This window comes from Medicago sativa, chromosome 7 (genome assembly GCF_051527215.1).
Source record: "Medicago sativa cultivar Bolivia chromosome 7, Bolivia_mono, whole genome shotgun sequence".
NCBI classification, from domain to species: Eukaryota; Viridiplantae; Streptophyta; class Magnoliopsida; order Fabales; family Fabaceae; genus Medicago; species Medicago sativa.
The window spans coordinates 65,590,087-65,606,458 of NC_140755.1; the positions used below are offsets into that span (position 1 = coordinate 65,590,087).

Consider the following 16,372-nt stretch of genomic DNA (forward strand, 5'->3'; position numbering starts at 1 on the left):
GTTCTAGCAAACCCCATATATATATATATATATACACACACACACACAATTACTTCTTTAAGTTTTTCTTTATCAAATCAATTTTATAAATAATTCTTTTAACAAATTAATATGTATCATTATTTGATGTGATCCATAAACACTTTCAAGGAAGGCAATATGTTTCTCTCTGTATGTGAAAAGTGTGTTCCCCTTTTTCTTTCTTCTGAGTCAACTGATATATCCATTTCCTTCTCAACTGCATTTCCTTTGAATCCCTCAACATGGGTGGGGTCTCCACTCCTCCTCGTAGACTCATCTCCCCCCTTTTTCTCTCCTCTCCCTGATAGCTGGACTCGCCTATGACTAATTCTTCACCTCTATCCGCCCACATGTTAAGCATGTGACGTCACTGTTAGAACTCAATTGGTAGTCACACATAGAGAAAGGGGGAGAGAACAAATGAAGAAAAACTTTGTATATTGAAATGGATTCAACTTGTGTGTGATACATGAGATATGTGGTCATATTTAAACTTTATTGTACTTGCAAAAGTGAAGTAATAAAATCTAAGGTTTAGACTGTTTATGAGATGTCTTGAGAATGATCCCAAGGATAGTATTTATAGCCCCTCGTGGGCTTGTTTTAGTGTGACTTAAGCTCCAAGTAAGCTGCGCTTTAGGTCTTTTTATTTGGTTCTGAATGCTTCTAGAAGCTGGTTAAGGTGGCGCCCTAGGAAGGGCGTGCCTAGGCTTTAGGAGCCTTTCTGGAGGGCGCATGAGCCTCTGTAGAGGGCTTTTAGGCCCTTAGGAATATTATGACAGGCCATTTATATAGCTCGACTAACTATACACTTGAGTCTCTAGTTAACTAACTAGTAATAGCTAACTCTAGTTATAGTTATTAACTATAACTTCTCTTACTACTTTAACAATCACCAAATAATAACCTAACCAACTCTATTTAGTTACAAACAAATATACTTAAATCTGAATTATACACTAACATCACACCTCCCCCACGTGTTAGACATGTGACAAAAGCTTGGCTGTCCTCCCTATTCTATGTTTTTAGGAGAGGGGGACGGTGCCAACTATTCCTGATGGTCCTAATATCATCTAAAACTTCTCATGTGTCATTAAGACCCTACAAATCTTCTGGTCCTTTTTTGCGTTTTCAATTCATGAAAAGACTGGAATTGGAAAAATGATTTTGAATTTTAACACTTCACATAATGTGTGAGTAAAGTATTCAAGCTTGAGTACTACATACGTAATTTTCCAAATATAATAGGTATGCTAATATCGTTCATGACATCAAATATGCTTCTCAAGGATTAGAATGTCAAGATTCTTGATACTTTGCGCAAAGGGAATCAATGTGCATATATTTTAACTTTACATAATATTAGTTGGCAGGCGCCTTGAGCCTGTTCTGGTAAGTTTGATCGAATAGATCCCAAATAACAGCGATGAGAAATGGGAAATCGAGAGTTCACATCAAATGCATGTGCAGCTACCAACTGAGATATGTGCTTGCGGGACAAAAATCCTTTTCTTTATTGATTGAAATATGAAAAATGACAACAATATTATTGAATTTCTTTCTCATGGAAAAATCCACATACCAAAACTTATTATGAAATGAAATCCCAACATTAAAAACTCAATGACAGAAAGTAAGTTCTTGCACTAACTTGAAATTCTGAATCTATTTAGAAGCAGAAACAAGGGCATCATATTTAGCTTTGAAAAATGCAAAAAGAGGGTCTCTTGGAGGCACATGTTCCTTCACAGCAGGATGGTTAAGAAATTCTTGGCTCCATTTGTAAAGCTTTGGATACTTTTCAGCACTGAACAATTTCAAATCTGCTATGTCTTGAATCAAAGGGATCCAAAAAGCTATGAACACAGCAGCAATATCCACAAAGTTAATCTCTTCTCCCCCAAAGAACTTGCCCTTCAGCTCATTCTCAAGAATCTGCAGAGCCTCGGATGATTCTTCAACATTCTTCTTGCGCTCTTTCTCATCGTTAACAGCGTAAACAGCTTTGAATGAAGAGGTCACAATCTGATCGTTTAATAGTAAATTTTTATGTTAGAAAATAATCAGCACCAACGTAACAATTTAAAATATTCGACTTAGGTAACATTTTTTAAAAATGTACGTGACTGCGATCTGGGCTGTTGACATCAATATAAAAAAAATTAATTTTCGTAAATTCATCGTGGAAATTATTACATGAATGCAATCAACCACATTTGAGTAAATTCATCAATATAAAAAATAATTCATGGAAATTATTACATGAATGCAATCAACCACATTTGAGTTAATTCATCGTGATATCATTATATATATTACTATGCGACCACAGTATAAAAGTTTTAGGAAATTTACCTTGTCATCGATGAATTTGGACCAAAATCGAGCCAATGATTTTTGGTATGGATCGGACGGCAAAATGGGATCTTGTTTCCAAACCTCGTCAATGTACTCAAGAATCACAAGGGATTCTGATACAGGCTTCTCATTGTGAACAAAAACCGGAATCTTCTTATGAACTGGATTGTATTTGAGGAGAAGATCACTTTTGTTGGTCAAGTCTTCTTTAACAAATTCATATTCAATTCCTTTGAATTTGAGTGCAATCTGAACCCTGCAAAAAAATGGGCTTCCCACAACTCCCAAAAGTTTCACATTTTCCTGATTTGTAGCCATTGATTATTGCAACTCAACAATTTTCTCTCTGACTTTATCAACTATCAAGGCAATTTTGTGTTAATGTGTGAGGTATTCCTAAGGTCTTGTGGCCTTTTATAGGGGTACATTGTTGCTTTCTCAATCAAGACGGTTGAAAAAAGTGATGTAAGACATTACATCAGCTAACTGTGTATAGAAAATGAATTAAGTTCTTAACCAAAATAAATAAATGAAATAAAGTGTATTCGACCAACCAATGGAAATCATTAAATGTGTTCACATTTTTTTGAAAAAAAATAATAATTGTGTTCACATGTAGATATACGTGGGAATTATACGGGGAATACCGGGTTCGATTCCCAGGGGGAACAACGCTTGGCCAGTGCGCATGCCTCTACGCACGAGCCGGATTAGTCACTCACCTTTGGTGGGTTGGAAACCGGTGCGAAAGCCAAAAAAAAAGATATACGTGGGAACAATCTAGACCGTTGAGAATTGCTGTCATATTGCCTTAACAACAAAAATAGAATAGAATATGTATAATTTAATGAATCAGTAATTGATTTTTTACTAATTTGAAAATCTTTTACACTAAAATCTCAAAATCACAAAAATATATTTTATAATTCCTTTTTATTTAGCATTACAACATCACCGACCACTATATAATCACCTCCGACCACTGTCGACGAGCACTCAATGGCTCCTCCAACCATCGCGGCCACCTGACCGTCAATAACCATGTGACGAACACCACTCCAACCATCAATGATGATCATACATTTTTTTACCGGAAAAACCTCAATAGATGAACATACTTTTTATTTTGACAAGAGATGAACATACTCTTTTGAAGGAATATATGAACATACTTAATGCTACTAGTTTTTATATTTATTTATTATTTTAAAAAGTAGAACATACAAAAAAGGACCCCAACAAAGAATAATTTAGAAATGATTATAAACAGATATCATTTTGTTTATTTGCATAAAATAAGCACATATTAAAAACCTACACCAAGACATAATAGTCTTTCACTTTTATTATGAAAGAACAAATGAATGAATAAGTGTGATCAAAGTGATAGTACAGCTTATATTGGCGAGTAGGAACTATGCTACACTAACTATATGCCAACAATCACTCTAATACAGTTAGGCAAATGTAACTAACTGATAACTTGTATATCAAGTTATCTCTATATCTAGGATTTATTATCACTAATGTCTTCATTATGCAATAACTTTCATCCATTCATCTACTATTAAAAACGTACAAATGATTAATCATATTAATGTCTATTAAAAACGTACAAATGATTAATCATATTAATGTCTTCAACCCTATATTGATCATCATCGCTTCAACATGTTTATATTGTTTATCGATGACTATTCCTCGTCAGAGAATTTGTGGGGAACACAAGGTGGGTTTTCTCTTCTCCATCTAACTAATTGTTGATATGATTCAACATGTCCTTAACACTCTTGGATGTGTCTAAAAATGTCTAAGTTGTTTTGAAACAAACAAAAAAAATGTTTTAATGAAACACTTGTCTTTTCTGAATTGTAGTATACGTGTCGTATACACTTGACTTGTCTGAATTATGGTATATGTGCCGTATCTTGTTGGACAAGAGACAACTTTGTATTCATACTTTTAATCCTATTTATGAACTCTTACCAAACAAACATTTTTTCAATCGTTGATTTAGAGTTTTGCAAAATATGAACGGTCAAAACTGATGACATCTCGTCATTACGTAATTTTATATGTATTTTGATCACAATTTGGAGTTCACAAGGCAACTTATGCAGCAAAAAGAGCAGAAGAAAATGCAAAGAAAGAAAACGTGTCACGATTTGGTATAAACGTGACACGATTTTAAAAGACCAAAATATGCTTTCGACATTGAGGAAAACGTGTCACGATGGAAAAAACGTGACACGATTTGAGGAAACCCTAATTCAGCTTTTTGCGATTCAAAGGAAAACGTGTCATGACTCACTTAAAACGTGACACGATTTTAGGCGAATTTTTGTGCCTATTTAAGCTAAAGTCTATTCCAAAGACAAAGGTCACGATTTGTAAACATCATTATGAGTAGCTAAATCCATTAGAGGTTAGGTTTGAGATGATTCTTTGTAACCCTGATTGAAACATGTTGCTGTGAAACTCTATTTATTGTGAATGACAATCTAGTTTTTATTCAATTCAATTGTTCTTAATGCTTTTTATATCCTGATCAAATATAAACATAATTTAGTGAGAATGAATGACTACTGACCATAGCTTTCGACTTAGACCTAATTGAATTGTTCTAATAAACATGGTTAGTCTAGGAATGGATAATCGTTTATTAGTGATACTAGGTTAACGTACTTAAACCTTCAAAGATTGTTAGACCACCTAAGGAATTAGGGGTTGTAATCTGAGAAGAGGGTCCTAACTCAAGGGATTGATTAGGGCTATTTTGTTAACTATCGTGGAGCTAGAGAATCATTCATAAGAACAGGTGCAGTATACCAATTAGGGGAACATCGATGATTCGAAAGACCTAAACTCATCTCTCTCTTATTCTTAAAACCAACTTTATTTTCAGTCGTTACTTTTATGCAATCAAACCAATCAACTGCCTAGTGGCAAATCAAAAGAATTTTTATACATCCTATTTTGCAACGTAATTGAATTATTGAGATTAAAACCAGTCCTTGTGGGAACAATATTTTTTACTACTTCGATAGTATTTGGTACACTTGCCAAAAATCTATCAAAAACTATATTGAAGTCTCATGTGGATTCGATATTTGTTTTTGATGATAAACCGACATACTTACCTCGTTCGAAGATTTTAAAACAGAAAATCGAAAAACATCATAACGGCGCCTTAACATTTTGAAACTTAGATGGAAAGATAGTATTGTTGTATTGATGATCCTAAATATTTTGATTTGGAAATACAGGCAATGGAAATGCACTAAGGTTGCCTTCTTTTGTGGTGGTCGTGGTTTGAACCTGAACCTTGCATATATTAATCTCTATCAACTGAGCTAAGCTCACGAGGACCACTAAGGTTACCTTTAAACTTGATAAATGTGCTGCAAGACATTCAATTTTTCCAGAAAAAAAAAATTGAGAAATTTTTTCTAGAAAGATATGTTCATATAGATTATTAGACAGGTTGCTCAAAAAAATAAAATATTATTAGACAGGTTTTAAATAAACTCTAGCTCATTTTAAAATATATATAAAATAATTATTATAATTATTAAAGAGAAAATCAACAATGAATAGCTCAACTTATTTATAATTTATTCATATTTTATATGACAGTTTACAATTGACATTACTTTTTTTTAATAACAATAGACATGATTACATTACTCCATCCGTTCCTTTTTAAGTGTCACTTTTGGAGAAAATTTTTGTTTCTATTTAACTGTCACTTTCAAAGCTCAATGCAACATTAAATGTTGTTTTATCAATATTGTCCTTAGTTATTTATTACGGAGAGAGAAATATATGAAATGTGATATTAAATAAATAAGGCTATTATAGTGAAAGTATGAATTATTGTATCAAAAGTAGTACTCCCTCCGTTTCAAAATGAGTGTCGTTTTAACCAAAAAATTTGTTTCAAAATGAATGTCACTTTCAGTTTCCAATGCAATAATAACATTTTCTTTTCAATTGTACCCTTCAATTAATATTATGTTACACTACTTCCAAAAGATTATTTTTTCTTTAATGAAAAACAAACCAATAGTTGATTAGGATAATTTGGTAAAATTGCTATGACATTTGACTACTTTATTCCATTCCTTAATATGTGTGTAATTGGTTAAAGCGACACTCATTTTGAAACGGAGGGAGTAACAATTATTGATTGTCTTGGTTTGTGTCAAATGTCACAAAGTGACAATTAAAAAGGAACGGATGTAGTATTATTTAATTTCTTTCTCATGGAAAAAGAAAACACATGAAAACATATTATGAAATGAAATCCAAACAACAAAAACTCAAGACAGATAATAAGTTCTTTCACAAACTTGAAATTCTGAATCTATTTTGAAGCAGAAACAGCTCTATCATATCTAGCCTTGAAATTTGCAAAAAGAGGGTCTCTAAGAGGCACATTCTCCTTCACAATTGGATGGTTATGAAATTCTTGGCTCCATTTGAAAAGCTTTGGATACTTTTCAGCAGTGAACCATTTCAACCCTATTAAGTCTTGAAACAAAGGGATCCAAAAAGCTATGAACACAGCAGCAATGTCCACAAAACCAATCTCCTCTCCCCCAAAGAACTTGTTCTTCAGCTCATTCTCAAGAATCTGCAGAGCCCCAGTTGATTCTTCAATATTTTTCTCGCGCTCTTTCTCATCGTTAAAAGCATAAACAACTTTCAATGTAGGAGTCGCAATCTGATCATTACAAAAAATTCAACATTTATTAGTCATTTTTATGTTAGAAAAATAATCAACGAAACATCATTTAGATATTCTACTATCGAAGTTACATTTTTTTAAAAATGTAGCGATTGCGATTTGGGCTGTGACATCAACATAAAAATATTTATGTTCGTGCATAAATATTACCTTGTCATCGATGAATTTCGACCAAAATCGAGCCAATGATTTTTGGTATGGATCGGACGGCAAAATGGGATTTTGTTTCCAAACCTCATCAATGTACTCAAGAATCACAAGGGATTCTGATATAGGTTTCTCATTGTGAACAAAAACTGGAACCTTCTTATGAACTGGATTATATTTGAGGAGAAGATCACTTTTGTTGGCCAAGTCTTCTTGAACATATTTGTATTCAATTCAATTCCTTTCCACTTAAGAGCAATCTGTACCCTGCACGCAAATGGGCTTCCCAAAGCTCCTAAAAGTTTCACCTCTTCCTGATTTGCGGACATTGATTGCAACACTTCAATATTCTCCCCGACTTTCGTTTTGATGTGTGAGTTCTCCTAAGCTCTTGTGGCCTTTTATAGGAGTACATTGTTGCAAAAAAGTTATGTAAGTTGTTACATCAGCATTATACGTATAGAAAATGAATGAGAATCGAAATCTTTAATCAAGACCGTTGAGAATTCATGTTATCATATTTCCGTTATTAATTTGCTGAAACTGGAAATATGTTGCAGAAACTGGAAATAGATTCTGTTAAAAGAAAAATAAAGTGGAAATTGATCTTAACAACAAAAATAGAATAGAATCAAATTAATTTAATGAAACACATTAATGTCACTCAATGTATTTACATACTGCGTTTACACGATATATAAAACATGATTGTGTAGATTGTAGAATGAAATTTAATTGATTTTTTACTTGATTTGAAAACCGTTTACACCTAAATTTCAAAATCGCAAAAATATTGTTAAAAAGTTCAATATGAACACCAAAAGCTAACGAATTCCAAGAACTACATACAACATCTTTCACTAAAGAGAACATCTAACGCCATGCCATAAATCTGCCAGTTCTGAATAGAACAAATACCGTTGTTCCGCTGCATCCCAATGAAATTGCATGACTACAGGCTCAAATATTGCCAGCCACATACTCAAGTTATAGTAAATTGCTCTTTTGATCCAAAATGTCACCTGCATCCATTCATCACATTCTGCTGCCAATTCGCCACTCCAAAACCAACCATAAACACATATACAGATGCAGCGATCAGCCAACAAACTACACCATACCCAACCACACCTGTCATTCCAAAGTTTCTAAGAGAACGAAAAAAAAAATTATGCATTATCCTAGGGCATTCATTAGCATTATCCTTATTTTTTTAGCATTAACACATCGCCGTAGATTTGCTTTTGCCAAGCTTTTTTTAGGCCTTAGAGTTACTTTTGAATCGAAGTAGAAAAAAAAATCTTTAAAAATAAATTCCATGTTGTTTGTAGGATATTGAATTCAAAATAGTTATTTAGGTGCAATTGGTGCTGAGTGTCAAAATATTCCGCACAATTTTAATGGTATTACTTTATGTTAGAAAAGAAGCTAATCAAGTTACTCACTATTTAGCAAAATATGAAATTTCTATTTCTTTCTGATATTGTTTGGATTGAAGAAACACCTTCTTGTATTGATGCGGTTGTGGCCTTCGATTTGATGCCACACTCGTGTGATGAATATAAGTCTCTTGTCAAAAAAATAAAAAAAATAAAAAAAAATAAATAAAATAATAATAATAATAATAATAATAATAATAATAATAATAATAATAATAATAATAATAATAATAATAATAATAATAATAATAATAATAATAATAATAATAATAATAATAATAATAATAATGATAATAATAATTGTCGCTCAAAATTACGTACAATCCCATATTTGATTAGAATTACTAATGTTGAATCAAATAAGTTTTGTTACTGAAAATGGTTGGCTTGTGAGTAATGATTCTTAATTATCAATCTAACTACTTTATTCTTCCTTCAAAAGAATCACTTTATCACTTCTATTTGAAGAAGAAGCGCAAGCTTGATGCAAAACCATCTTAAATTAGGGTTTCTCTTCATGTAACTTGTGTAAGTAATATGAGTCTCTCTTCATGTATTATTATCATTAGGGTTGTTATTTATGAAATTCCATAAACCTAAATAGATAAGGAGCACACATACCATTGATCAGAATTTATTTTTTCAACATGACAAATTGTATGAAATAATAATTCATCAGAACATAATGCCAGTACAAATTATTAAACCAACCAAACAAGGCTGGGATTCAACGAACATAAATGTAGATCCTTGACAAAATGCAAACCCTAATCAAAAAAAGGAACATAAAGATAGTTATCATATCTTAACACACAAAAAATATTAATTAATGGTACTATAATAAACAAACATGTAAGCAAAGAGGTTGCAGCTGCCATGAGTATGAGAAAGTAGAACGCAGTGAAGAGTAAGCAGACGCCACTGGAAACTCCAAGAACAAAAAGTAGCATAATGACGAGGAAGCTAGGACGGTGGTAACGGAGGGGTGTTTTGAGGAAAACTTTGAGGAAAACGGAGATCGTGTAACTGAACATGAAACAGGCGACTGAAGCGAGTGAGATCTTAGCCACAGTTTGCTGTATGGTTAATGGAGCATTTTGGAAGAAGCCGAGTAGCGGAATTGGATGTGATGCCACCAAGGCCATACGGAACCCTAACTTCCTCATCTTATCTACGTTGACGTCCGCCATTGTTGGAAAAGTGAACCTAAAATGAAGAAAAACCAAGAACAAATCTATAATTAACAAAAACTATGAAATTACAATCACCTTTCATAAGAATTTAAGGCAAAACACAAACCATGGAGCAGCGGTGGATGTGACCGGAGAAGGAGGAGATGCAAGCACCAAGGAAGATGACGAAACGGTTTGGCCTGCATCGGTGGTGGCAGAAGGTGGTTGTTGCGGTGGAGACATTGTGATGAAGAAAACAGGAGAGAATGAAAAAAAATAGGGAGAACGGGTGTGCCTGCGTGGGAGTAGCTTTAAGCAGCTCTGTATATATGTGGTAGATGATCATTGGTTGTATTCCCACTAAAGGTGGCAAAATGGATGGACGGGATGAATATGGATTTGAATCCAGAATTGATCAAAACAATCCATATTTTAAGGTGTGTTATTTTATTTTTCATAAACTTTTTTTTTTTGAAGAAGTTTTTTCATAAATTAATTTAATAATCCACTACACATTAATTTAATAACAAACTGTATTGCATATTGATCGAAGAGACTTCATCTAGTATTTATTTAATTTGATACATGTCCAAACATATTTTATGTAACAAAGTCCAATGCTAATTTTAGTGTTTAGCCCAATGAATTAATAATTCAAAAATATTTCATAATATTAATTAAATAATTAAAAATGTGATGTGGTGGCCGTTGGTGGTCAATAGTCGCCGCTAACGTTGACCACGGCGATGATCCGACAGATTCATAGTCGTGCACGGTGGTTTATCGTTCAATTTATCATTCATCCATGATGGAGATTCGGTGGTCTGGCAACGGCTCACGACGGAGAGCCGACAACGGTTGTGGTCAATGGTGGTGGTTGTCAAGCAAATACCCCTAATTAATACATATATATTTATTTATTAATTAATATTAAAATTTTAAATAAAATTAATTTGGGTTTGGGCTAAATATCATTTTTTCAAATGAACTTGATGACAAATTTTGTTTTGGACCCACTTAAGAGAAAATAATAATTTTATCTATCCAAACTATTGATTTTGTCACCCCTGTAAAATTTCTATAATTTTTATTTTTGTATTTTTTAGATTTTTCCAATTTGTCAGTTCTAAATTAATTTTAATATTTAATTATTTATTATGAATTTTTTTTTCAATTAATCCATTGGAATTTAAAAATAAGTTGGATGGATTAAATCAAATCCATTAAAGAAATTGTTTGGTGGATGGATTGGATGGATTAGATTGATATGGATTTAGTGGATCACTTTGTCACCGTAATTCACACGACAAGTTGTAATTCTTTTGTTTTTTTGGTACAATTTGCTTAAAGTTGTAATTCTTTTTTATTTGGCTACTAAGCATCTCCAATGGTGCTCTCATTAACAGGTAGCTTAAGTAGTCCCTCCACGTACACATCACATATTCATTTCATTTTTAATTTTAATTTTAATGTTTTTTTTTTTGAAGGAATTTAATTTTAATGTTTAGTAAGCATTCATTCACACCAACCCAACAACTTTTAAAAAAATCACTCCATTTGTAACATTGAATTCATGCATTAACTTTTTTATTAGAAATATGATAAAATAAGTTGAATAAAGAATACAAATGTTATGGAAATGCACTAAGGTTACTTTTAAACTTGATAAATATGCTGCAGACATTCTATTTTTTTAGCAATTTATATTGATATAGATTATTAGACAGGTTTTAAATAAACTTTAGCTCATTTTAAAATATATAAAATAAAGTATTATAATTATCAAAGAGAAATCAACAATGAATACCTCAGCATGTTTATAATTTATCATGGATATTTATATAATATTAATATAATTTATTCATATTTTACATGACAGTTTACAATTATCATTACCTTTTCTTTTAATAACAACAGACATGATTACTAGAAATAAATGTACATGGCCAAAGTAATATAGCACTCCAATTTCATTATTCCTTCGATAAGCTAAGGACTGATATTTAGAACAGTAATTAACTCCATTAAAATACCCAAAGGATCAGCTAGTAGCTGCTGCTGCTGCTTGAATAATACTTCACAATAGTCACTGGGCATGGAGAGTGAACCATCACAAAGTTGCTAACACTTCCCAATAGTATCCTGTATTTTTTACACATACATGTCCAAAAGGTAAATATCACACTAAATATAGATTAACATAATTTTTATTTTGACAATAGATGAACATATATACCAACTACTAGTTTTGATATTAAAAAAAAAAAAAAACATACAAAAATGGCCCTCACCCCCAACAAGGAATCAATTAGGAATGATCATAAACAACTATCATTTTGCGTGTGTTTGCTTCAACGTTTAGAACCACTTGAACGCACGTTCAAGGTGAAGCTACCATTTAGTTCAGATACATAAATTAATCAATGTATCAAAAAAGTAAATTGTTTCTTATAGGATCGGATGGAATACATTTTTAAAAAAAAAAAAGTATTTAGGAAAAATGAGAGAGTACTTTTTTCAAAGAAAAACGGTTGTAAATTATATGTTTCCCAAACATAAATAGAACCATTTGTTTTCAAAATTTGTTCAATCCTCAAACCCAAAATACCAGTTATTCGCCCGAGTAATCAATACCAACAAAGAATAAAATTATGAGACCATAAAAAAAAAAATATGAACCTTTTGATTGTGCTAAGGCCTCTGCTTCCCAAAACAAGAGCATCTAGCTTTAGATCTTCAATAGAGTCCATAAGTTTCTGTCTTGCATCACCCCAGTACAGTTTTGCAACAACGCTCACCTATAAAATACAATCTCACAAGGATAAAGAAATATGGACATCCTTGAAAACTAGACTCTAGAGCAAGGTTTTGAAATAAAGATCAGAAACTGTGATCGAGGTCACAATACTATGCTTTTTTATGTCCTAACCTATGAATCATCAACTCCGATACAAACATATGATAAGACACGTCAATATGTTAATGTACAAAACATTGGACATTGATACCTAATTCGAGCATGGATCACACTCAAGAATTTAGATAGAGAAACTTTAGATAAAAGAAAGAAAATTCATTATATTTTTCATTGATTCAAGTACGAGGTCATACAATGCTTGTATGGGAAAATTCATAAGTGCAACCTAACATACTTAATAATACTCCATAACAAAATGCATATACTAGATCCTTCTAGGTTAAGATAAGTCATACTTGTTTTTAGAACTAGGCGGGTGAACTTCGAGTTAGATTCGAAGTCTGTAGTGGATAGCATGAAAATCAATCAGAAAAAAAGTTTAATATGGAGCTATTTAAGATACAAATACATTATAATGCTTTACTAGTTTTCTCACAGATCTTGCCCGCTTAGTCATTCGGGTGCGTACAATCGAAATTCGGGATTTTGGTGTATAGTATGTCTACTTATACTCACCATATTAGCGTTCATTATTCTAAGTATCCTATTAGACATTGATTTTGATTATATTTATTTATTAAAATTAAATAAAATACGAAAATTATTCATAAAATATCTAAATTATAAACCAAGATATAATAGTTTTTCGCTTTCATCCATTTTTCTGCTATCAAAAATCTACAAACATTTTTTTTAACATGTAAATGTACAACCTTTTCCACCATTGTTTATTGGTGAATAACCCTAGTCGAAGAATGTGTGGGACAAATAAGGTGGGTTCTCCCATCTCAATCTAATGTTCTCCATACACAAATATTAGAGATCGAACTCTCAGGGGTTTAAATCTTTTTACCTCTTCAACTAATTTATTCTTGATGATTCAACACATCTTTAACACTCTTAGAAGTGTACAAGATGTGTTTAAAAATATCTAAGGTGTTTTGAAAAAGAAAAGTTTTAATGAAACACTTGTTAGACACACGCAATATCTAGTTTTAATGAAACACTTGTCTGAATTGTCAGACACATGCCGTATCTTGTTGGACAAGAGACACGCCTCATGTGCATAAAATGAACGTAAACATAGAAGAGAAAAGAAAGTAAAAAACCTCCTTCTGTGTGGCAAGAGTATCAAGCATATCAAGAACCTCAACATCAGTTTGCACACCATATTTGCTCATAACCTCTACCTCTTTTAACTCTTCCAAAGAAATAAGAGCTGCAAAAACATCATATAAAATGATCATATAAAAACAAAAAAGGATAAGAACACAAATGAATTATTTAAATAAATAAATAATAAAAAGGACTCACGAGAACCAGTTTTTACAAACTGCTTGTTACGGGACTCATCAGAAGAATTGGAGTTGATGTGAATGAGGTAAAAAGTGTCACCTTTATCAGCCATATTTACAATTGCCCATTTGAGAGCATTTTTACTGTTCTTGGAAAAATCTATTGCCACACCAATTTTTCTATCCTCTACCATTGTTTCTTATTAACTCTTGTTGCTTTTCTTTGTTTTTGTGAATATCTTGGTGGCTTTTCTAGTAGTGATGCATGTAGGAAAAAGAGTACGGGAAAGAGATTTAAATACTGTATTTTTTGACAATAAATATTGTATATTTGTTTGTCTAAAATAGTAATAAAGTGACTCTTGCATAAATAGTAAAAATAAAATTGTTTTAATATTATCTGAATTTTTTATTGAATGTGTCAAATAATCATAATCATAAGATTTATTAATTAATAGTATAAAATGCTTTTTCTAGCCAAAAAATGTATAACGTGGTTTTAAATTACGGTTGTAGTTGCACTCGATGTGTTTCGGGTCATTGAGCTTGTTGCGAGGTTGACATGAAATAATTCAAAAAATTACCAAGTATATAAAGTGGAGCAACTAAACTATTCACCCACCATAATGTAGTCTTAATTTGCTTTGTGAATATTCTTATAGGAAAGATTTTTTATTAATTATGAAGAAGATTCAAATTTGGGGTTTAGAAATTTAATTTTTTTTGAAGAAGATTTGAACAAATATGATTGAAATCTTTTGATGCGACCTTACATGTGATTGAACGTTGCAAAGGCACCACAATAGCAATGTTGTAAATGTGAACTACAATTTAAAACTGTCTATAACATTCTTCCAAAAGATTTTTTTTTTGACAAGATCCAAAAGAATGTTTAGAATGACTATTTATGCAATATTTTTATTTTTTAAGATACACGCTCACGTTCAACTTCAAATAGTGAAGTTTTGTGTACAGTCTTATTCGATTCAAAATATTAGTCTCTACAGTTGGACACATAAATATACATTCATACCCAAAGAAAATAGTGAATTTCATATTCATAAATCAAGAATTGGATTCATAAAGTTCTAATCTTGTTACCACTTTCGAAGCACACCAATTTGGTTATTAATTTGACATTAAATATTTTGAGGGGTTTATATCATCAACTTAAAAATTAATTTTCCTATCAAAAAAACTTATAAATTAGTTTGTCTATTTTATTTTATTTTATATCATCAACTTCATTTTTTGAGGGGTTTACATCATCAACTTATAAATTAGATTGTCTATTTTATTTTATTCTTTATTTTAAACTTTATAATTAGCTTTATAAAAAAATTAACATATACTAAATAATAAGTATTTTCTACATATCTTGTAAAAAAAGTATTTGTATAAAATTTAAAATTTATTGATTGGGCCGCATTTTAAGAATTATAATATCCTAAAATAGACCGATTGGAATTTTTTCCCATAGCCTTTTCACTGGATCGAGTGCAGTGGAAATCTCATCGTCCAATTGTTTTTATAATAATTTTGACATGTTCAATAGAGTCAAACGAGTGGTTGAGATTCCATTGAACTTACAAGGCGCAGGGTATGTTCCTTAAAATAGATTGAAATTCAACCAATTTGCATAGATAAATAAATAAAAAGAAAAGAGTGCAAATACGCAGGCGTTTTACACCAAAAATTTTATTTTTCTTTGCTAAACAATTTTCACAAAGCATGTTGTTTGCTTATCTCGGAAGGCTATTCTAAATCCAATATATGCAATGGCCTTTTACCCTTACCAATTTGCAGTAATTAAGAACAAGCCAAAGGCTGCATTTTATTTTAAAATAAAATACATCCTTTTTAGTTGAAGTAATTCAATCAATATTTGAAAGGTTATAGTTCTCCAACTAAATTACAACAAATTATTCTCATGTTCTTTCTATCATTTTCAAATCTTTAAAGATAAACTCTATAATAATTTTAGCATAAAATACACCGTAAGTTCTTGTCAAAGAACTATTGAGGTAGAAGTATAAATATTGCATAAAATATAACTTAAATTTGGATAAAAATAGCTAGAACAAGTATTTTAGTCGACATATAACTTCTATTAGGGTAAAATAGATATTATTCGATTTTTACCGACACATACAACATACTCTATTTTCCCTCTCATTTTCTTTTGTTACATAGTGAAGTGGTTAGAATTTCACCTTTAAGATGAATAAGTCGAAAATCAAGAATTCGAACTTTGACATATATTAAGATAA

General features: G+C 31.5%; 2 protein-coding genes, 1 long non-coding RNA gene and 1 pseudogene across 3 annotated transcripts; all 4 read right to left on the reverse strand.

Moving 5' to 3' along the window:
- Window positions 1–1,514: 1,514 nt before the first annotated feature.
- LOC146907759 (putative glutathione S-transferase) lies at window positions 1,515–2,765 on the reverse strand. Its single transcript, XM_085729634.1, has 2 exons — window positions 2,380–2,765; window positions 1,515–2,049 (listed from the first exon to the last, which is right to left on the reverse strand). The coding sequence occupies exons 1-2, from the start codon at window positions 2,698–2,700 to the stop codon at window positions 1,690–1,692; spliced, it is 681 nt and encodes a 226-aa protein (XP_085585760.1). The 5' UTR covers window positions 2,701–2,765; the 3' UTR covers window positions 1,515–1,689.
- A 3,921-nt stretch (window positions 2,766–6,686) lies between these two features.
- LOC146907760 (putative glutathione S-transferase) lies at window positions 6,687–7,686 on the reverse strand (annotated as a pseudogene).
- A 1,687-nt stretch (window positions 7,687–9,373) lies between these two features.
- LOC146907761 (uncharacterized) lies at window positions 9,374–10,370 on the reverse strand. The gene is made up of 2 exons (XR_015019862.1): window positions 10,018–10,370; window positions 9,374–9,924 (listed from the first exon to the last, which is right to left on the reverse strand). It is a non-coding gene; the product is annotated as an uncharacterized LOC146907761 (long non-coding RNA).
- A 1,334-nt stretch (window positions 10,371–11,704) lies between these two features.
- Window positions 11,705–14,748, reverse strand: LOC146907762 (universal stress protein PHOS32-like). The gene is made up of 4 exons (XM_085729642.1): window positions 14,122–14,748; window positions 13,917–14,026; window positions 12,570–12,688; window positions 11,705–12,032 (listed from the first exon to the last, which is right to left on the reverse strand). The coding sequence occupies exons 1-4, from the start codon at window positions 14,294–14,296 to the stop codon at window positions 11,936–11,938; spliced, it is 501 nt and encodes a 166-aa protein (XP_085585768.1). The 5' UTR covers window positions 14,297–14,748; the 3' UTR covers window positions 11,705–11,935.
- Window positions 14,749–16,372: the final 1,624 nt, after the last annotated feature.

Excerpts from the sequence above, each read along its gene's own strand:
- LOC146907759 (XM_085729634.1), bottom strand. The coding sequence starts at position 2,700 with ATGGCTACAAATCAGGAAAATGTGAAACTTTTGGGAGTTGTGGGAAGC. Across the intron at positions 2,050-2,379 it reads CCAAATTCATCGATGACAAG|ATTGTGACCTCTTCATTCAA; the intron begins GTAAATTTCCTA and ends TTAAACGATCAG.
- LOC146907762 (XM_085729642.1), bottom strand. The coding sequence starts at position 14,296 with ATGGTAGAGGATAGAAAAATTGGTGTGGCAATAGATTTTTCCAAGAAC. Across the intron at positions 14,027-14,121 it reads GTTTGTAAAAACTGGTTCTC|CTCTTATTTCTTTGGAAGAG; the intron begins GTGAGTCCTTTT and ends ATGTTTTTGCAG. Across the intron at positions 12,689-13,916 it reads CTCTTGCCACACAGAAGGAG|GTGAGCGTTGTTGCAAAACT; the intron begins GTTTTTTACTTT and ends TGTATTTTATAG.